We start from the raw sequence: 23,785 nt of genomic DNA, 5'->3' as shown, positions 1-23,785 counted from the left end.
TGTATTCTTTTCTTTCAGGCTCTCTCGAAGGCTGTCCGAGCATGCTGGGAGTTGTAGTTTTGCAACAGCTGGAGGCGCCCTGGTTGGGAAACACTGATATAGTGCTTCATTTTTGTATGTCAACACAGACGCTTCTATGTACTGACAACAAGCAGACTTGCACAACTACAACTTTCAGCTTGGGGCATGCTGGGAGTAGTGGTTTTACAAGAACTGGAGAGCCTCAAATTGGACACCCTTGATCAAGTGGTTATTCGTTCCTTACCAGCTCAGATACAGGTAACCCCTGCCAGTCCTCTCTAGTGTCACTCATTTTGTATAGGTTACTGCCTATAAAGGAAGATGCGGTGATGTCCTGATACCCCAATAGCCCCGGAACACTCACACCCAGACGCGTCACTCACATCCCTTACCAGACACATGATATTCGCAGTCACATGTGAGACAGCGCACTCTGCCCAACAATTGGGCTATATATAGAAGTTCTATTCCCGTTTCAGCTATTTCTGTGCGACTCACAACAGCGTGAAGACACAGAAGCGTGAACACTCACTTTTTTTTTTTTTTTTTTTTTTTAAACAAAACTCCAGGTTCACATACATAAACAGACGCTAGAAAAAGCAGAAGCACCATAGCTTCCAGTGAACACTTACATAGTGTATCCATCTACCTACAGCCTGGAAGTGAATGCAACGTAAACACTGCACATGGACCCCCTGAAACCATGGTGACACCTTAGGTTGTGTTTACAATGGGGGTGGGGTGTAGAGACACCCAGGGAATTCTTCCATGTAATGGGGCAGCCAGAGGAATAAGGAATTTACAGGTAAAATGCACCAGAAACAGTACGGACTCACTATCCAGAAACATGAACTTAAAAGGGGTACGCCACTGGAAAACATTTTTTTAAATCAACTGGTGCCAGAAATTTAAAACAGATTTGTAAATTACTTCTATTTAAAAATCCTAATCCTTCCAGTACTTATCAGCTGCTGTATGCTACAGAGGAAGTTCTTTTCTTTTTGAATTTCCTTTCTGTCTGATCACAGTGCTCTCTGCTGACACCTCTGTCCATGTCAGGAACTGTCCAGAGTAAGAGCAAATCCCCATAGCAAACCTCTCCTGCTCTGGACAATTCCTTAAACGGCCAGGTGTCAGCAGAGAGACGTGTGATGAGACAAAAAGAAAATGGCTTCCTCTGTAGTAAAGAGCAGCTGATAAGTACTATAAGGATTAAGATTTTTAAGGGGGGAGGGGGTGACAGACCCTAACGCCAAGAAGAGTAACCAAATGAGGCAGTTTTTTTTTTTTTTTTTTTTTTTTTTACTAGACCCCAATTCTAAAATTTGTTCTATTTGTTGATCTTTATTTTCTGATCATTATTATGGTAACCGCCATCATGCATTAGCAGTTTTTAACATCATTTAGTGATCTGCTTTACAGCAAGACCCATGAAAAAAAGACCCTATTCTTTGTATGGGGCAGGCTTGTAAGCATGCTTTGTGACCTGTGCATAGGTCATTCTACAGGGGAGGGGGGAGACTGACCTCCTATTGTCTTCTCTATCTACTAGTGGCACCTTCTCACTGTAATGCTGTACAGGTCACATTCCAGTAGCGTCCTCCTTTTCAGACAGAAAAGGAAGTCACAGCTTAGTTTTAGGCATAGTTGAGAGAATGAAACGTGCAAGATTTTAGGACTCACCTGTCGCCTCTATCCTGGTGTCCCGGTATCTCGCTATGGCCAGCCGAGGTACCAGGGAACCGGGGGAGTGGCGGCAGATAAGCCCTTGTTTTATTTGCAGGTAGCCCGAGCATTTTGGAAAAAAATGTTCTACGCGAGGCTGTGATATAAAAACTTTATTTCAAAACAATAGTTTTAATTTTAAAATCATGGCAAGAGACTCTGGCCGACACAACCCCTCCAATGTATCTCTATGTGAGAAATGCATAGAGGGGGCGGTGTCAACCACAGCTTCAGGCCGTGGTCAACAAACTTCATGACACTTAATATAAAGGAGGATATAATTAATATATATATATATATATATATATATATATATATATATATATATATATATATATATATATATATATTTATTATCTGCAACATTTTATGATTTGCATAATTTTGTAATACCTTTTTTATTGGACTAACAGCATTTTGTAGAGACAAGCTTTCGGGATTCCTCCCTTTCGGGAGGAATCCCGAAAGCTTGTCTCTACAAAATGCTGTTAGTCCAATAAAAAAGGTATTACAAGATACTGCAACATTTTATGATTTGCATCACTGGACTAATATGGCTACTCAAATTTACTATATGTATGTGTATATATATATGTGTGTGTATGTATGTATATATATATATATATATATATATATATATATATATATATATATATATATATACACACACACACACATACACATATACATACACACACATACACACATATACATACATATATATACACACACACACATGCATATATATATATATATATATATATATATATATATATATATATATATATACATACACACACACACACACACACACACACATATATACACACACACACACACACACACACACACATATATACACACACACACACACACACACATATATACACACACACACACACACACACACACACACACACACAGGATAACTTAACTCCTTTAAGGACAAAAGATTTGATATTTTTGCACTTTTGTTTTTCCCTCCTCACTATACAATAGCCATAAATGACGCTTTAAATTTTCTACCTGCAGACCCATATGAAGGCTTGTTTTTTTGTGCCATCTACTTTGTAATTGCATAAACTTATTTACCACTAAAACTATTGTAAAGCCAAAAAATTGTTTGTGGGGCAAATTTGAAGAAAAAAAAATTATAATTCCATTTTAAAACTTGATGGCTTTCATTCCTATGCCGTGCACGTTTTGGCAAAAATGACACTCCAAAGGTTCAAGTGATTAAAGCGAAAATCTTTTATATAGGTTTTTCTTTTAACCTACTAATTTAAAAAAATATATATCCTTTTTTGTACAAGAATTAGTATGCCTAAAATTGATAAACTCTTCTGACCCCATAACACTTAAGTTTCATTTTTTTGTGCTATATTCTGTAGAAGTTTTTATTGGTACCAGTTTTGTTCTGAACATAAAAAAAACATTTGTTTTAAGTTAGTGTAAACTAAGCCTAATATTGAAAATGGCCAGTGCTCCCCAACCTGAGGCTTCTTTAGTGCAAAGCTGCACTTACAGATCGGTGCGGAGAGATGCAGCCGACTATGGGCAGTAAAGATACTGAAGCAGCAGTACAGAACCCAACGAATTCCATTCATGAGCCCTTTTCTGATGAACAGGATTGGTGCACGAAACTCTGTGGCCGCTGTACGGCTGCCTCCGCAACTATACCGCCAATAGTCAGCTGAGTCGCTTCACATCGATGTGCAGATCGGAGAGCAGCTTTACATTCCCTTTACCGCTACAGGGATGAGTGATGTAGCAATTAGAGATGAGCGAACTTACAGTAAATTCGATTCGTCACGAACTTCTCGGCTCGGCAGTTGATGACTTTTCCTGCATAAATTAGTTCAGCTTTCCGGTGCTCCGGTGGGCTGGAAAAGGTGGATACATCTCCTAGGACTGTATCCACCTTTTCCAGCCCACGGAAGCACCTGAAAGCTGAACTAATTTATGCAGGATAAGACATCAACTGCCGAGCCGAGAAGTTCGTGACGAATCGAATTTACTGTAAGTTCGCTCATCTCTAGTAGCAATGTTCCTAAGCCAAGTACCTCTTACATAAAGCGACCCGAGAACTACAATCATACATGGTCCTCCACATTTAAAAGCATATCGTAAGTACAGTGCTAGTTTATTAAGCTACAGATTATTGGAAAACTGCCTAAACAGCAATTCCTGAATAATACAAAGTATTTATCAAACGATTTATGAGGGAGGTTTATGAGAGCCTGTTAAGAGGAAAAGTTGCTGAGTTGCCCATAGCAACCAATCAGATTGCTTCTTTCATTTTTGAAAAGGCCTCTGAAAAATGAAAGAAGTGATCTGATTGGTTGCTATGGGCAACTGGTCAACTTTTCCTCTGGACATCTTTTCATAAATCTCCCCTTATGTGTTTTTTTTCCACGTAACTTTGGTGCAATACTTTGGCGCAGTGTCTTTTTGCACCAAAGTTTGGCGCATCTTCTCCACTGTCATTTTTTACAACTTTCTCAAAATCACACGGTCCTGTATAATGATTTTAACTTTAGTCAGTAATTCATTATTTGCGGCAATCGATCTTTGGCGCAATTTTGGCGCAATTCCCGCCAAGAAATTTTGCACATGGAAAACACACTTGGTAATGTTAGAAAATGTAAAAGGTGTAAAAATACATTAAAGGAGAACTACGGGATTGAAAATTTTATCCCCTATCCTAAGGATAGGGGATAAGTTTCAGATCGCGGGGCGTCCGACCGCTGGGGCCCCCCCACGATCTCCCGTACGGGGCCGCGGCTCTCTGCATAGAGAGCGCGTGTCGACCACCGCACGAGGCGGCAGCAGACACGCGCCCTCCATTTACCGCTATGGGAGAGCCAAAGCGCTGCCTTCGGGAATTTCCGGCGCTCCCATAGAAGTGTATGGAGGGTGCGTGTCTGCCGCTGCTTCGTGCGGTGGTTGATACGCATTCTCTCTGCAGAGAGCCGGGGGCCCCGTACGGGAGATCGCGGGGGGCCCCCAGCGGACGGACCCCCACGCAAACTGAAACTTATCCCCTAATCCTTAGGATAGGGGATACATTTTTCAATCCCGTAATTCTCCTTTAAAAAAAAAGTTTTTTTTGTGAAAGCAGCGACGCCTCCCGGAGCTGCTCAATACTAATCCTGCGACATAGTTGTCTCTGAGGAACCTTCGCCCTCCGTTGAGCCAGCATTGGACATGGCCGCACAGGTTCTCTAAAGGTAAAGCACTAAAGCAGTGGTCTCCAACCTGCGGACCTCCAGATGTAGCAAAACTACAACTCCCAGCATGCCCGGACAGCCAACGGCTGTCCGGGCATGCTGGGAATTGTAGTTTTGTAACATCTGGAGGTCCGTAGGTTGGAGACCACTGCACTAAAGTAAAAAAAATAAAAAAATAAAAAAAACTACCCAAGTTGAAAATAAAATCCATTTCACATGGTGACTATAAACCCCACAAAAGAAAATAACTCATGTCGCTTGCTGATAACTGCAGGAGGGACTCCGAAATGGCTGCACAAGGGGTAAAATACGCGTCCTCTGTGGCGGTAAGTTCTGTGTAAAAGGCGCTGTGAACAGCTCATTTCAACATTTGCGCCAAAATTACTAACAACTTGCACCAAATGATAAATTTGGTGCATGTCCACAAAAACCAAAGTGAAAAAAAAAAGGGGTAAAAAGAAACAGTCAACAGGCAAAATTGATAAATACCCCCCAATATCTTTATAGTATACCTTCAAATTGAGTTTGTGCTATGGGCAGCAATAAAGCGATAAGACCTCTAACTTTGACATCTTGTGGAATGGTTCTCCCAACAATATCATCATAGAGAAGAATTGTAATTCCACAAATACTTCCTTTCCATTTGTATGTGTAGCAGGACTAGAAATCCCACTAAGGCTGGGTTCACACCACATTTTTGAAATACGGTAACCGTATACGATTTTCCGCAAAAAAACATATACGACCGTATCCGAAACCGTATGCATAGAGAATGCATTGTAAACCGTATTCCAAATGTTGTGTACGGTTGCATCCGTTTTGCCTCGGATACGGTTTTGCCGATTTTTCAACCGTAGGCAAAAACGCTGTCGACCACGTTTTTGCCTCCGGTTGGAAAACCTTATGCGGTTCTTTTAACATTGTTGTCTATGAGAACCATACACAGAATTTCAGAATACGGTTGCACACGGTTTTTCTAATCCGTTTTTGGAGTCGACACATGCGCAGATTGGAATTTCAATAGAACAATAGTAACTTTATTAAATTGTTGGAAAACTCATTCCAACAAAATAGCAAAATCGTTGGCAAAAACTGATGCAAACGGATAGAACCGTATGTGGAAAAACCGTATATGTTTTAATTTGGAGTCATACGGTTGTATACGGTTTTTGCCATACGTTTTTTTAGCGGAAAACTGTATACGGTAACCGTATTTGAAAAACGTGGTGTGAACCCAGCCTTACAAGATTTTGAGATTGATCCATAGTACAGCCTCCCAGTCACAGATGCTTGTCGTAGATTCTTTCAACTCTTCATGTGGGACGTTGTATGAAGTGCCAGAAGGTGATGGGTGCAGATGGGAATTTAGGAGGGTGAAGGTGCTTGTCTCCTGTTACCAAGCCTGGGGGGGTGAATGAAAGCAAACAACTCAGGGCACCTACACAGATATGGGTTCTGCCTATGTTAGGTCTCAATATTTATTGCAAATCCCATGGTCCATTCTAGTAATGTGGCTGATTCCTAAATCAGTCACCAATGCATCACAGACAAGGATTTGCTGTGCACCCAGGCAGATCCCGGACCAATAAGTGATCTAGCAAAAGGACTTCTAGAATGGCGGTTCTACTTTTGATACATTATCCAGTAGTCCGCAATACCCTGGGGCAAATAACGACAAATAAGATGTTTTTATTGTTTCTTTGCAATATCAGAAATGTTTATCCAAGAATCTTTATCCGGACAAATTCTGACATCTATGGTGACTTCTTATTTTGAGAAAAGCTCTTTGGTTTTGCATCAGGTGTGAAAACTTCAGGGAGTCTTGCATCATCCAGCAGCATTTCTCGGATCTTGTGCATTATTGTTAACCAAGCTCAAGACTGTTTTTTGTGGAACCTTTTACACTCTCGCCAACTAGTTTTACTTTATGGTAGTTGCTCCAAAAGCTTTAAGAGCGCTAATATTGACACAGCAATAACCAAACAACATAAAAGCAATACAAAGTGTGCGTCACAAACAGAGCTGACTATACATGTTCTTACTCATCCGAATCACACCGGCTACAGACGTGTGCCGTCTAGTTGCGCGATGCCAATATAAATCATAGTATTTTATAGTACGGCACCCACTCTTACTGTGGGAAGAGTATGGTCCTACAGTGCGGTGGTCTCCTGTGGATGGTGTGGGTCTTTTTTTGCCTCAAATTATCCCCTATAAATCAATATTATGGCCTCAGCATTGAACCAAACAGATGACTTTAGAGGTTTAGGTCAGTTTGGTTCAGTGATTAGGACATAGACTGGTAGGGGGGGGGTATTTAACATTAGCGCAGATTTTTGTTTAATAAGAAACCTGAAATGCAAGTGTTTACTTTTGACAGCTACTGCGCAAAATAGCCAGGTTACTCCGTACACCACTATATCAGGAACACATAGCCGCTTATATCAAAAAGCACAATTGAATTTCCAGACAAGTTGGAGAGCGATTATCTGTAAACGTCATCTACTTCCAGCGACAGACCTCCACCACCTGACCTCTCCCTCCTTAGGCCCGCCGTGATCTTACCCCCGGCCAGCCGGACAGCAAGGAGGAGACCGGCTTGAACTTATGACAGGTAAGTGCGAGAGCTATGTGGGATCTCCATCGGGTGAGCAGCGCACACCTATTACACTAACTGTATGCATAGCATAACTTATTCCACACTTTTAAAGATCAGCGCATCGGGTGAACAGCGTGAGCAGCGTACACCTAATAATGTAAAGCATAACTTTTTTACTATACGCATAAGGACTAGAGCATCAGGTGAGCAGCGCGCACCCATCACACTAATTATATGCATAAACATTCTCTCCCTACTCATAAGGAACGGCACATGGCGCCGATGCCATCACCTCATCAGAAGACGGGAATTTATTGTACTTTCACTCCACAGCATTTCTGGAGTTGGCATACAATGCCATATGACTTTCCTAATTTACAGGCTTAGTGTACCTTAATGTGCACACACATTCTTAACCCCGTAAGGACTTGGGGTTTTTCCACTAATTTTTTTCCTCCTTACCTTTAAAAAAAAAAAAAAAAAAAAAAAAAATCATAATTCTTTGAATTTTGCACCTAAAAATCCATATGATGGCTTATTTTTTTGCACCACTAATTCTACTTTGTAATGACATAATATAATAATCGTGTGACAAAATTGAAAAAAAAAATGCCATTTTGTAACTTCTGGGGGCTTCCGTTTCTACACAGTAAATTTTTCAGTAAAAATGACACATTCTCACACAGCCTATAACTATTTTTTCATGTACGGGGCAGTATGAGGGCTCATTTCTTGTGTCGTGATCAGAAGTTTTTATCGGTACCATTTTTGGATTGATCGGATTTTTTGATCACTTTTTATTCATTTTTTCATTATATAAAAAGTTACCAAAAATACGCTATTTTGGACTTTGGATATTTTTTGCGCGTAACCCATTGACTGTGCGGTTTAACAATATATTTTTATAATTGGCACATTTCCGCATGCTGCAATACCACACGTTTGTTTTTATTTACACTTTTTTTTTGTTTTATTTAAATGGGAAAAGGGGAGCGATTCAAACTTTTATTAGGGAAGGGGTTAAATTAACTTTTTTTTTTCTTTTTGCAGTGTTATAGCTCCCCTCTTTTACATCGATCTTTGTTATCTCATTAATGGATGATTCTGGTGCTTGACTGCTCATGCCTGGATCTCAGGCACTGAGCAGTCATTCAGCTATAGGCGACGCAGGAGGCAGGTAAGGACCCTCCTTCTGTCTGACAGCTGTTCAAGATGCCGCTATTTCGCAGGGCGGTCTCGAACAGCCCACTGAGTTAACAGTTAGAACTTTCACTTTAACCCCTTAACGACGCAGGACGTATATTTACGTCCTGCGCCGGCTCCCGCGATATGAAGCGGGATCGCGCCGCGATCGCGCATCATATCGCGTCGGTCCCGGCGCTAATCAACGGCCGGGACCCGCGGCTAATACCACACATCGCCGATCGCGGCGCTGTGCGGTATTAACCCTTTAGAAGCGGCGGTCAAAGCTGACTGCCGCTTCTAAAGTGAAAGTGAAAGTGACCCGGCTGCTCAGTCGGGCTGTTCGGGACCGCCGCGGTGAAATCGCGGCATCCCGAACAGCTGATCGGACACCGGGAGGGCTCTTACATGCCTCCCCGGTGTCCGATCGACGAATGACTGCTCCGTGCCTGAGATCCAGGCAGGAGCAGTCAAGCGCCGATAATGCTGATCACAGGCGTGTTAATGCACGCCAGTGATCAGCATTAGAGATCAGTGTGTGCAGTGTTATAGGTCCCTATGGGACCTATAACACTGCAAAAAAAATGTAAAAAAAAAGTGTTAATAAAGGTCATTTAAGCCCTTCCCTAATAAAAGTTTGAATCACCCCCCTTTTCCCATAAAAAAAATAAAAGTGTAAAAAAAATAAAAAATAAACATGTGGTATCGCCGCGTGCGTAAATGTCCGAACTATAAAAATATATCATTAATTAAGCCGTACGGTCAATGGCGTACGCGCAAAAAAATTCCAAATTCCAAAAATGCGTATTTTGGTCACTTTTTATATCATTAAAAAATGAATAAAAAGTGATCAAAAAGTCCGATCAAAACAAAAATCATACCGATAAAAACTTCAGATCACGGCGCAAAAAATGAGTCCTCATACCACCCCATACGTGGAAAAATAAAAAAGTTATAGGGATCGGAAGATGACATTTTTAAACGTATAAATTTTCCTGCATGTAGTTATGATTTTTTCCAGAAGTGCGACAAAATCAAACCTATATAAGTAGGGGATCATTTTAACCGTATGGACCTACAGAATAAAGATAAGGTGTAATTTTTACCGAAATATGCACTGCGTAGAAACGAAAGCCCCCAAAAGTTACAAAATGGCGTTTTTTTTCGATTTTGTCGCACAATGATTTTTTTTTTCCGTTTCGCCGTGCATTTTTGGGTAAAATGACTAATGTCACTGCAAAGTAGAATTGGCGACGCAAAAAATAAGCCATAATATGGATTTTTAGGTGGAAAATTGAAAGGGTTATGATTTTTAAAAGGTAAGGAGGAAAAAACGAAAGTGCAAAAACGGAAAAACCCTGAGTCCTTAAGGGGTTAAACGCGGCGATCCACTTTGAATGCCGCGTCTAAATGGTTAATAGTGTGCGGCACCACGATCAGAGCTGCCCGCTATTAGCCACGGGTCCCGGCCGTTGTTAGAGGCTAGGACTGACCGGCGTGGCCCTGTGTTATAGAAAGGGAGCGGACTCAGGGCGTACAGGTACGCTCTGAGTCCTTAAGTGGTTTAGCAACCTCAAAGCCATCTTCCATTTTTGCCGACACCAGGACTTATAACATATAGCTCCTTCTGGGTAAACAATTTGCTGACACAATATAATTGTCATCCTGAATGTTGGCACAACAAATGAGGTTTATATACTACATATTTTACCTGTACATTTAAATCTGCTAACCACCAGTAGCCACATAAACGGCAAAACAAACACTGTACACATTGGTATACAAAACTCCACAACATATACCCATTGCGGCAGCCTGCCGGAAGTGAAGTTTCGTCCCCAGCAGAAAGCCGCGGCAGACAATTCCGGCAGACAATAATTTTGCACTATAGATGTCCTTTAAGAACTTTTATTGTACAGTGCATTGTGGGTGATCTGCATGGGCGCTGCAGACACCACACATAAAGCACTGATGTATGTGCATTTTTTATGAAATAATAAATATAAAAATTTTTTAACTCATTTCTTTAGCATTCATTGCCCTAACCATTCTCACCAACACATGCACACATTTACAGGATTTAGCTTGAGAACAGTAATACACTTTTCTGCTACGCAAAATAGATTATGTTGCGCACAACACATCAAAAAAAATTTGTGCAAATTAAAAGGACACCCCTGGATAGTACAGGAAAAATAAAGAAAGAAAGTGAAAAGCTCACCAATTGTAGGTCAGCTGGTCACTGGAGTACATTTGTGGAAAAAAAAATTTGCGCAAGTGATAAATTCAGCGCATTTTGCTAACCACACCCCCTGGAAGCACAACAAGGAAAATGACCAAACCAACGCAGACATAAATAACATTAAAAAAGTAACAAACATGAAAACAGTGCAAAATCAGATAATTTTGAAGAAAGTCAATGTGCAAAATAAAAACACACTGGAGGGGAATTTTTCATTTGCGTAGATTTTTACAGTTGCTGCGCAAAATGTATTATATGACACGCGTCACTTAATAAATTTGCGCAAATTACAGGAAGCCCTTGGATGGTGACAAAAAGGGTGAAAAGCTTCCACACATGCCAATGCCAGCTTGTCACTGGAGTAAATTTGCGCAAACCAGTGCATCTGCTAACTGGGCCCCTGGAAGTGCACAACAAGGAAAATGATTAAAGGGGTACTCCGGTGATAACCTTTTTTCTTTTAAATCAACTGGTGGCAGAAAGTTAAACATATTTGTAAATTACTTCTATTAAAAAATCTTAATCCTTCCAGTACTTATTAGCTGCTGAATGCTACAGAGGAAATTCCTTTCTTTTTGGAACACTGATGACATCACGAGCACAGTGCTCTCTGCTGACATCTCTGTCCATTTTAGCAACCGTGCATAGCAGATGTATGCTAAGGGCAGCATGGTGGCTCAGTGGTTAGCACTGCTGCCTTGCAGTGTTGGGGACTTGGGTTCAAATCCCACTAAGGACAACAATAAATAAAGCGTTATTATTATAATAACGTCAGCAGAGAGCACTGTGCTCGTGATTTCATCAGAGAACATTCCAAAAAGAAAATAATTTCCTCTGTAGAATTCAGCAGCTAATAAGTACAGGAAGGATTAAGATTTTTTAATAGAAGTAATTTACAAATATGTTTAACTTTCTGCCACCAGTTGATTTAAAAGAAAAAAGGTTTTCACCGGAGTACCCCTTTAAGCCAATGCAAACAACAACAAAATAACACAAAATTGGATAATTTTGGCAAAAGTCAATACATACAGTGCGCACAATTTTGCAGATGTACACCAGTTGATTAATTCCCCTCAGAGTCTACACAGAATATATCATAAGGCATACACAGTCAATCTATTGCTGTCAATAAATGTTATACGAATACAGTTTTGCCAGAGCGCATGTCAATCAGATAAGTTCCAGTGGGTTACAAGTCTTTGATGGAATTTCCCACCCAGTGTGTCTCCAGCTGCTGCAAAACTACAAATCCAAGCAAGCTGCCAAAGGCTGTCCCCGCCATGCTGAGTTGTAGTTTTGCAACAGCAGGAGGCACCTTGGCAGGGACACTGCTCTAGAGCAGTGTTTCCCAACCAGGGTGCCTCCAGATGTTGCAAAACTACAACTCCCAGCATGCCCGGACAGCCTACGGCTGTCCGGGCATGCTGGGAGTTGCAGTTTTGAAACAGCTGGAGGCTCCCTGGTTGGGAAACACTGCTCTAGAGTGACGACTGGTCAAACCTTGGGACACTGCTGAATGCCCTTATATCTCGTGCTCCTTAAAAATCCTCAACTAACCAACCAACAAAATTTGTAAAAAGTAAAACATTTCTGAAAATCGGAAATCGCTAGCAGCTACATGACATACAGGAGAAACAGATTTCACTGCTAACAATTCCAAATTTGCCAGTCAAAATTGAAGATGAAGTTCCATGCGTGACAGATGTAGCGGGTGGGAGGCGGCTCACCACAGACACACATTCAGATTGGTGTAAAAAACCCAACAGATTAAGAACGTGAACGCAAAGCCAAAAAATGTTAACCTGTTATATGTATTGTACTGTAGGACTCTGTCTCTGCTTAGACCGAGGCAAACGTTGCGAGTGACCAAACTGCCTCGCCACAGTTCGCAACTGGCCATCATCGCAATAGCCAGCAGGTATGGAGAGTCACACTATGCAGCCATGGTACTATACAAGGAGAGTACAATTAAAGCAAACCAGAAAACACTACATGGTTCTCAAGTGCTGTGAACAACTCCCAGAAAAGGACACAACATTTCCAAATTATGGACACTCGCCATCACTAGCCCTACTGCGCAAACTGTTTCAGTCTGAACCACAGATAAACACAGTGCTTAAAGGAGTACTCCACCCATAGACATCTTATTCCCTCTAAGAATAGGGGTTAAGATGTCTTGTTGCAGAGTACCCATTTAACGTTTCAGAGGAAGTGGTTAGTCCTGGATCAGCTGACTTACTGCCAACTATAGGAGGACATCGCAAATCGGATCTCTTCCGGCTGCTCCCAGACTCCTCCCCTCCCAGCTCTATCTGTATACTGCTGCTATCTCTAGGGGGATCAGGATGTATAGTAGATAAACACCTCCCTCCATCTCTATCTGTATACTGTTGCTGCTTTTTCTCTATGGGATCAGGATATATGGTAGTTATACACCTCACATCCATCTCTATCTGTATACTGCTGATCTCTCTATGGGATCAGGATATATAGTAGTTCTACACATCGCCTCCAGCTATTTCTGTATACTGCTGCTGCTTTCTCTCCAGGACCAGAAGCCTAAATGACAAGGTGCAATCAGGATTTACAGAAAATGTAGACAACATTGGGAAATCATTTCAGTGATGGAATTGGAATCTGTATGGCTGCAAACCCATGCCTGCCACATCATATAAAACTGGTAAGCACAAGGCATATACAAGAACCTACAAATTATTCTCTGATAATACTATGCTGCCTGAGTCTCCTGTCAGTGAAGAACAAAAGGATTGCGCCATTAAAGTCCAACATGCCTGATCCTTGTTGGAGAGGACATAAAACCCATTGGATTGTTGACAGCCATAAAACAAGTAACACAGCAGTCTTCTCCAATCTTGTTGTCCCCTGAAATGTTGTAAAAGGACAACTCTCAGCATGTCCAGGAATGCTGGGAGTTGTGGTTTAGCATTATAAAGGGGGGGGGGGGGGGGGGGGTCACAGTTTGGAGACCACTTTAATAGAGAACATAAATCCTGACATAGGGATCTTTTAACCTAACGCAAAATCTGCAACCCCCAACAACATACAGAAGGAGCAAGTGATGAAGCTTTGTTCTCCGATAACCATAGCAGAGGTGAACAGAATAAGCACTCTCTCCGCATTACAATCCAGAAATGTTACAAGGAATCCGATGGGGCTGAAGCTGTGCAATGACACAACAGGTATATCCTTAGGCCTGTAGATTTACCTGTATGCATCGTCTTCTTTCAAGTCTCATATCCTGTGAATGGAGGGGAGAGTCCAGCAGCAAACCGCAACACTGAAAATAAAATAAAAACACTCAATTAGAAACATTGTATCCCACACTGTACATTGTTCAGTTTTTATATTATATTCTATGCAGATGGCAGTTTTGTAAACACAATATAAAACAATCCTTTTATTGGACCTGAGTTAGCGCCTCTATAAAAACTCAGATCACTCACAATATTGGTGGTTGATAATGGAGACTCAACAGGATTGTTGTCAGACCAGACCCTGCTATCTTATTACCAATGACTTCTCATATTAGACACCACAGAACCTGCCTAACTTGGTTACTGGGAAGGAAAACTACCAAAGCCTCCTACATCATATCACTGACTGGTGTGAAGACGACCCTTCCCAGAATACTAATCACCAGAGCAAACAAACGAGATGCTGGGAAATATACATCAGAGCTGAATTTACAGAGTTGAATTTGGCGCTCTGGAGTATAATAGATATAACTCAGGATCAGTACAGGATAAGTAATGTAATGTATGTACACAGTGACCTCACCAGCAGAATAGTGAGTACAGCTCTGGAGTATAATACAGAATATAACTCAGAATCAGTACAGGATAATTAACGTAATGTATGTACACAGTGACCCCACCAGCAGAATAGTGAGTACAGCTCTGGAGTATAATACAGGATATAACTAAGGATCAGTACAGGATAAGTAACGTAATGTATATACACAGTGACCTCACCAGCAGAATAGTGAGTACAGCTCTGGAGTATAATACAGGCTATAACTCAGGATCAGTACAGGATAAGTAACGTAATGTATGTACACAGTGACCTCACCAGCAGAATAGTGAGTACAGCTCTGGAGTATAATACAGTATATAACTCAGGATCAGTACAGGATAAGTAACGTAATGTATGTACACAGCGATCTCACCAGCAGAATAGTGAGTACAGCTCTGGAGTATAATACAGGATATAACTCGGGATCAGTACAGGATAAGTAATGTAATGTATGTACACAGTGACCTCACCAGCAGAATAGTGAGTACAGCTCTGGAGTATAATACAGGATATAACTCAGGATCAGTACAGGATAAGTAATGTAATGTATGTTCACAGTGACCTCACCAGCAGAATAGTGAGTACAGCTCTGGAGTATAATACAGGATATAACTCAGGATCAGTACAAGATAAGTAATGTAATGTATGTACACAGTGACCTCACCAGCAGAATAGTGAGTACAGCTCTGGAGTATAATACAGGATATCACACAGGATCAGTACAAGATAAGTAATGTAATGTATGTACACAGTGACCTCACCAGCAGAATAGTGAGTACAGCTCTGGGGTATAATACAGGATATAACTCAGGATCAGTACAGGATAAGTAATGTATGTACACAGTGACCTCACCAGCAGAATAGTGAGTACAGCTCTGGAGTATAATACAGGATATAACTCAGGATCAGTACAGGATAAGTAATGTAATGTATGTACACAGTGATCCCACCAGCAGAATAGTGAGTACAGCTCTGGAGTATAATACAGGATATAACTCAGGATCAGTACAGGATAAGTAATGTAATGTATGTACACAGTGATCCCACCAGCAGAATAGTGAGTACAGCTCTGGAGTATAATACAGGATATAACTCAGGATCAGTACAGGATAAGTAATGTATGTGCACAATGGGGGAGATTTATCAATGTCAGTGTGAGGTAGAAATCATTTAAACCCTGTCAGTGCTTTCTATGTTTTGCATGTCTGTGCAAAATTTATCAACTGTGCGCAAGCTTGTTGATAAATTTTGCTCAAACATAGACATTCCTTCATGTTTCTACTGTCTGACACATTGGTACGTGTACTCCTCAGTGTTCTCTATTTGCGCAAAATCTGTTGCCTTTGCACAAAGTTTAAATATCTAAACAAAAAATGCACAATAGTAAATTAGTGTGAAAAGCATTTTTCTTTCTACGGTACATGAGCAGTTAGAGAACATTGGAATATATTCTATCAAAAAAGACGCACATAAAAAGACGCAATGAAAGTCACTTCGCAAATTTTTGCGCAAAAAAAAAATACACAAGAAAAAGGGGTAAACTCAATGATAAATCTCTCCCAGTGAATTCATATACAATACAAGATGTTACTCAGGATCAGTACAAGATAAGTAATGTATGTATTTCTATTGCCAACAGAATAGTGAATACAGCTCCGGAGTATAAACACTTAAAGGGGTACTCCGGTGGAACACTTTTTTTTAAATCAACTGGTTCCAGAAAGTTAAACATATTTGTAAATGACTTCTATTAAAAAATCTTTACCCTTCCATACGCTACAGAGGAAATTCTTTGCTTTATGAATTTCTTTTTTGTCTTGGCTTTATTAAACACTGCTATACAGTTGACATCTAGAAGTAATCTCCATACAAGGTTGAGAAGCTTTGTAAATATATTAAAGGGGTACTCCGGTGGAAATCAACTGGTGCCAGAAAGTTAAACAGATTTGTAAATTACTTCTATTAAAAAAATCTTTACCCTTCCAGTACTTATTAGCAGCTGTATGCTACAGATGAAATTCTTTGCTTTTTTGAATTGCTTTTTTGAATTTCTTTTTTGTCTTGTCCACAGTGCTCTCTGCTCACACCTGATGCCCGTATCAGGAACTGTCCAGAGCAGCAGAAAGTCCCCATTGCAAACCTATGCTACTCTGGACAGTTCCTGACACTGACAGAGGTGTCAGCAGAGAGCACTGTGGACAAGACAAAAAATAAATTAAAAAAAGCAAAGAATTTCATCTGTAGCATACAGCTGCTAAAAAGTACTGGAAGGGTAAAGATTTTTTTTAATAGAAGTAATTTACAAATCTGTTTAACTTTCTGGCACCAGTTGATTTCCACCGGAGTACCCCTTTAATATATTTACAAAGCTTCTCAACCTTGTATGGAGATTACTTCTAGATGTCAACTGTATAGCAGTGTTCATTATTAAAGCAGAGGGAATTGTTTAGGAGAACTACTTCCTTGCTAAAGAAAAAAAAAGTAGAATTGCAAGTTGCATTGGATTACCTACAATGACATTATGCATGCGTGCAAGGATGGCAACCAAACAATTGAATGTACTTTCCATGAACTTGATAAACATACAAATCATTTTGCTTTGTCAATTTCAATTTGTTTGAATCATACAGTTCACAGAGCTACATGGGCTGCCCACCGGCTGAAACTGTCCTCTTGGCTCACATGTAGCACACAGCGAAATGATTCCACTCATACGATCCACAGAGGATCGGATATCGCTCCTCCACATAACACCAGCCCATAGCTCAGATTCTAGGAAAGGGAGACAGACACAAACCTACAAAAACCACACAGTAGTAATGTCTCACACACACACACACACACACACACACACACGAAGATCTCTTCTATTGCCTGCACTGAAACGTGAGCGTGATTTTACTTCTATGAACTCACAGCAATTTTTGGTAAAATTTATGGTATAGTTTGGCTAGAACAAAAATATAAAAGCTCACAAAAAAGTCCGGTTATGTCAGATACTTTGGGATGGGGATCGACCGATATCGATTTTTTAGGGCCGATACCGATAATCTGCGACCTTTCAGGCAGATAGCCGATAACTTATACCGATATTCCGGTATACGGTAAGTTATCGGCTACTTCCTAGTAGCTAGAGATGAGCGAAGTTAAAACAGATTTGAAAATTACTTCTATTAAAAAATCTTAATCCTTCCAGTACTTATTAGCTGCTGAATACTACAAAGGAAATTCTTTTCTTTTTGGAACACAGAGCTCTCTGCTGACATCTCTGTCCATTTTAGGAACTGTCCAGAGCAGCATATATGTTTTCTATGGGGATTTTCTCCGACTCTGGACAGTTCTTAAAATGTACAAAGATGTCAGCAGAGAGCACTGTGCTCGTGATGTCAGAACAGAAAGAATGGCAGCACTGTATCACAGCACCCAATCGGGAGTCCTGAATGGTAAATCTGCCTAGAAGAGCAGTGATTAGAGATGAGCGAACTTACAGTAAATTCGATTCGTCACGAACTTCTCGGCTCGGCAGTTGATGACTTTTCCTGCATAAATTAGTTCCGCTTTCCGGTGCTCCGGAGGGCTGGAAAAGGTGGATACAGTCCTAGGAGACTCTTTCCTAGGACTGTATCCACCTTTTCCAGCCCACCAGGGCACCGGAAGTCATCGACCGCCGAGCCGAGAAGTTCGTGACGAATCGAATTTACTGCAAGTTCGCTCATCTCTACTAGTAGCGCGGATGCCCGGGCCCCGAGAACAGGTAATTATAAAACCGGGGATGGGGGAGGCAATGGGGCAGCGGCGTCGGCGGTGGTGGTCTCCAGCCGAGAAGGCAGGGCATTATCGGCAAGGTAATTGCCGATACCGATAATGTCCAAAATCGCGAATATCGGCCAAACCGATAATCGGTCGATCCCTACTTTGGGATACCTGTAAGCTCCAGGAAGTCAAACATTTAGTTCTGAACACTGGGTGCGAGCTGCAGGGGTCGTGACGTCACAGCCACGCTCCCTCAATGCAAGTGTATGGGAGGGGGCGTGGCGGCCGCCACGCCCCCTCCCATACACTTGCATTGAGGGGGCATGGCCAAGACGTCGAAGCCCGCACCCACGTTTGGAACTAGTGACTAGCAGCATAGGCCATATTCAAATTCCCGATATTTCGCGAATATTTGGACAAATATTCATCCTGTATTCGTGAATTTCGCATAATGGCTATGTTCCCTTTTTTTTCCCCATGCGAAAATTTGAAATGAAATTCGCATAGTGCGCATGCGCAATTATATCTTTCACCTAAAAGAAGGGAGGGAACAGTGTCCAGTCTGGAAGTTACCAATATTCGCATAAATATGTGCATAAAAAAAAAAAAAACACAATACTTGTCATTACAAATAAATATCTATATTCTAAATGTTCGTGGAATCGTGAAGTGCTGATATTCCCGGTAAAAATTTGCATTTCAAAATATTCGCACTCAACACTATACGGAACTAAATGTTCTGTATGCTGGGGCAGCGGAGTACTCCTTTAAAGGGGTATTACAGTTTCAATTTCTTTTTATTTCTTTTTTTTTTTTATACAGGTTTCCGATCTACAATCTACAACCTATGCAGATAAATTGGTGACCCGCAATGACTCTTATTTGCTGTGGATTTTGAATGAAAACGCAAATATTTAGTCTCACTAATGACAATGGCGCCTGTGGCAGAAATCTCAGGGTCAGCTTTGGATCACTACCATGAAAATGCACGTTGACTTATTATGAAAAGTGTGCAGGATAAGTCATCATCTGCCAAGCAGAGAAGTTCGTGACGAATCGAATTTACTGTAAGTTCGCTCATCTCTAGTTATAATAGCTTTGTTATGTAACTGTAAGGAATATAGATTGTTCCTTAATTGCTACATATTAGAATCTAGATATAAAAAAATAAATAAATAGAAAATAATTCTCCCAGCATGTAAACAGGGTTGTATTGTAGAAACCCTGTCAGTCCCATAGACCGTGAAAGGATCTGCAGTGGTCATGCATGTGCACTACCACTCAACTCACACAAGGAATTGGGGGACTTTCTAAATTGAAAGTGGGAATCCTGGTGATCACAGATCCTGTGGATAGGTGTTTGTCATCCACCCCTTTGGGGCATGTTCACACAGCGGAAAGTATGCCGGGAAAGATTCCAAGGTGGACATTCCACCGGCAGAACATGCTGGCCACTCGGAAATGCGCCATCTTCAGAAAGATTCGGCAAAAATAATAGCCAAGTCTATTCATTTTTCAGACAGCTGAGACACCTGACGTGGAAAGTATACAGTGTGCACAGTGCAGCAGAATATCATTTAAAAAAAAAAAACAATGGAACTCTGCTGCAGCAGAATGTCCATGTGGAAATTTTTTGCAGACATTCCGTTGTGTGAACACGGCCTTACTGGGACTGGGTCTGCATTTTGAAGCCATAAAGACTACTGAAAGCCCGATATGGAGTGCAATGAAACCTGGTTTGTCAGTCACGCGGCTTAAAATTGAATTAATTATAGAATCAATGTATGAGGGTGTGTTCAGACGCTATTACTATCAGCGGGTTTCCCACTGCAAGTTACGCTAACATTGATTTAAATGGGTCCACAGACAGTCCGCGATAGTGTCAGATTTGCGGACCTATTCAAATGAATGGTAGCGTAACTTGCAGCGAGTTTCCCACAGCGGGAAACCCGCTGCTAATTACTAGTGTGTGAACGCACCCTTAAAGGGGTTATGCAGGATTAGAGTTCTTCCAAAAACAGCACCATCCCTTGTCCTCAGGTTGAGTGTGGTATTGCAGTAAATATTGAAGTAAATGGAGCCAAGATTTAACACTACACACAACCTGTGGACAGGTGTGGTGCTGTTTTTGAAATAAGATTGCTGTTTTTCTATTTCTGGGTAACCCCTTTTATGCTGTCTCCTAAAGGGTTATAGGCTGAACTTGTAGTTTTACAACAGTTGTCCGCATGTTGGAAACAGTCAACTCCCAACTTCAGCAGTCAGAGAATGTTGAAAATTGTAGTTTTGCTACAGTTGGAGATCCAAAAGGTTGGCAATCAAGGCATTATATAATAGAAAAACAAAGCTAATTTCTTTTGTAAACTGCACCATGCCTGTTCTCAGTGGTTGGCCCGACCACCATAAATTTTACTAAACTTGATAACCCCTTTAAAAGGGGTACTCCAGGGGAAATTTTTTTTTAAATCAACTGGTGCCAGAAAGATAAAACCGATTTGAAAATTACTTCTATTAAAAAATCTTAATCCTTCCGGTACTTATTAGCTGCTGAATACTACAAAGGAAATTCTTTTCTTTTTGGAACACAGAGCTCTCTGCTGACATCTCTGTCCATTTTAGGAACTGTCCAGAGCAGCATATGTTTTCTATGGGGATTTTCTCCTACTCTGGACAGTTCTTAAAACGGACAGAGATGTCAGCAGAGAGCACTGTGCTCGTGATGTCAGAACAGAAAGAATGGCAGCACTGTATCACAGCACCCAATCGGGAGTCCTGAATGGTAAATCTGCCTAGAAGAGCAGTGATTAGAGATGAGCGAACTTACAGTAAATTCGATAAGTCACAAACTTCTCGGCTCGGCAGTTGATGACTTTACCTGCATAAATTAGTTCAGCTTTCAGGTGCTCCCGTGGGCTGGAAAAGGTGGATACAGTCCTAGGAGACTCTTTCCTAGGACTGTATCCACCTTTTCAAGCGCCCCGGAGCACCTGAAGGCTGAACTAATTTACGCAGGAAAAGTAATCAACTGCCGAGCGGAGAAGTTAGTGACTAATCGAATTTACTGTAAGTTCGCTCATCTCTAGTATCCACCTTTTCCAGCCCACCGGAGCACCTAAAAGCTGAACTAATTTATGCAGGAAAAGTAATCAACTGCCGAGCCGAGAAGTTCGTGACGAATTGAATTTACTGTAAGTTCGCTCATCTCTAGCATTGATTGTAGTATAAAATATCAATTGTGTGTTAAATTTTCCTACTGAAAAAATATATATTAATAAAATAAATTGAATGAATGACTGAATGAATAAATAAATAAATATAAATAAAATAAAAAATCTGGCAATAATGATTACCCTTATGAGGTTTATAGATAAAATACAAAGCAGTCTTTCCCAGCCAGCGTGCCTCCTGCTGTTGCAAAACTACAACTCCCAGCATGCCCGGACAGCCTTCGGCTGTCCGGGCATGCTGAGAGTTGTAGTTTTGCAACTGCTGGAGGCACCCTGGCCGGGAAACACCGACACGGACAATGACAAAAATTTTTATAATGCTTAGCAAAGCACACATGTAGCCGGCAGAGAAAGTTCCCTCACTGGAGCCATAGCTGGCAGTGTACATGCGGCCTGCATCCTAAATATGCCAGTCATGCCTATGTTATGTCAGCAGTGCGGAAACATTCCTGGCCTTCAACACCTCACCCCGGTCCCATTTACCCACCGTTTTAATAGAACGGCACATGGGACAAAAACCTGATACGGCCGGCACTTGTTGGCGAACAAACCCTCCACCCCCAGAACTGTGTAACCAAACCCTTAGCTGTGTGAACAAGGATTAGAAAATGGGTTACCTGCTGACCTAGTTATACACTGGTGTTTTTGGGATGAGATGGTGGGTGATTTTTTTTTTTTATCTGCCTCTGTTCACATTAGGGGTTATTTAATTATATAAACTTATATGGTTAAGTAGAAAGACTGAATTCTCATCACGACTTTAGCATCAGTCAAGTTTATACGATTCGATCCTTTAAAATCATACAAAATCGTATATACCAGATGGATCAACTGACGTCTATTGACAAATTGTATCCAACATGTGCATCAGTTTACGTTTATTGTCAAGATCGGAAAACTGCCCAGACACCTTACAGCGCTCTCTCCACCTGCCCCACTATCATGCATGGTGCCTATACACCTTACAGCAGTGTTTCCCAACCAGGGTGCCTCCAGCTGTTGCAAAACTATAACTCCCAGCATACCTGGACAGAGCTGTAGTTTTGCAACAGCTGGATGTACCCTGGTTGGGAAACACTGCCTTAAGCATTCTCCCCCCACCTGCCCCACTATCATGCATGGTGCCCATACACCTTAAAGCGCTCACTCCCCCACCATCATGCATGGTGCCCATACACCTTACAGCACTCTCGCCACCTGCCCCGCTATCATGCATGGTGCCCATACACCTTACAGCAGTGTTTCCCAACCAGGGTGCCTCCAGCTGTTGCAAAACTACATCTCCCCCCAGCATGCCTGGACAGCCTTTGAATGTCCAGGTATGCTGGGAGTTGTAGTTTTGCAAAAGCTGGAGGCACCCTGCTTGGGAAACACTGCCTTACAGAGTTCTCTGCCCACCTGCCCCACTATCATGCATGGCACCCATACACCTTAAAGCGCCCTCTCCCCCACTATTATGCATGGTGTCCATACATCATACAGCACTCTCCCCCACCTGGCCCCATCTGCCTTTGGCTGTCCGGGTATGCTGAAAGTTGTAGTTCTGTAACAGCTAGAGACACCTTAGTTGGAACACTAGGCTAACCAGTTGAAACTAACTGCAAAACTGGGGAGACTACAATCAACGCAACCTTCCAATTGCAAAATCAATAGGAAAAAAATGCATTGATGAACCCTGATTTAAAGGGGGTACTCCGGCACTAAGACATCTTATCCCCCCCTCCATAAACTTGCATTAAGGGAGCGGAGCGAGACGTCACACAGGGGGTGGCGTAGCCGTGATGTGGCCATGCTCCGTCCCCGTGATCGCCAGTAATCAGACCCGGAGCGCGCACGCTCCAGGGGCTGATTCTAACGGGGTGCTGCGTGGAAGATCACGGGGGTCCCCAGCAGCGGGGATACGATGCCTGATTGCAGGGATCCCGCCGATGGGGACCCCCGTGATCTTCCAAGCCGCACCCTGTTAGAATCAGCCCCCAGAGCGTGCTCGCTC

At 41.7% G+C, this 23,785-nt stretch overlaps 1 protein-coding gene across 1 annotated transcript in view; it reads right to left on the bottom strand.

Annotated features, from left to right (window-relative positions):
- Positions 1–23,785, bottom strand: part of DYRK1A (dual specificity tyrosine phosphorylation regulated kinase 1A) — a 118,939-nt gene that overhangs the window by 59,382 nt on the left and 35,772 nt on the right. The window contains exon 2 of the mRNA XM_056559633.1: positions 14,226–14,297. Within this exon, the coding sequence (XP_056415608.1) occupies positions 14,226–14,235 (10 nt within the window). The 5' untranslated portion in view covers positions 14,236–14,297. The remainder of the gene's footprint in view (positions 1–14,225; positions 14,298–23,785) is intronic.

The sequence above is a fragment of the Hyla sarda genome, chromosome 2 (genome assembly GCF_029499605.1).
Source record: "Hyla sarda isolate aHylSar1 chromosome 2, aHylSar1.hap1, whole genome shotgun sequence".
In the NCBI taxonomy this organism is placed as follows: domain Eukaryota; kingdom Metazoa; phylum Chordata; class Amphibia; order Anura; family Hylidae; genus Hyla; species Hyla sarda.
Note: the sequence above shows the minus strand (reverse complement) of the source record. Positions and strands in the feature narration are given on the sequence as shown.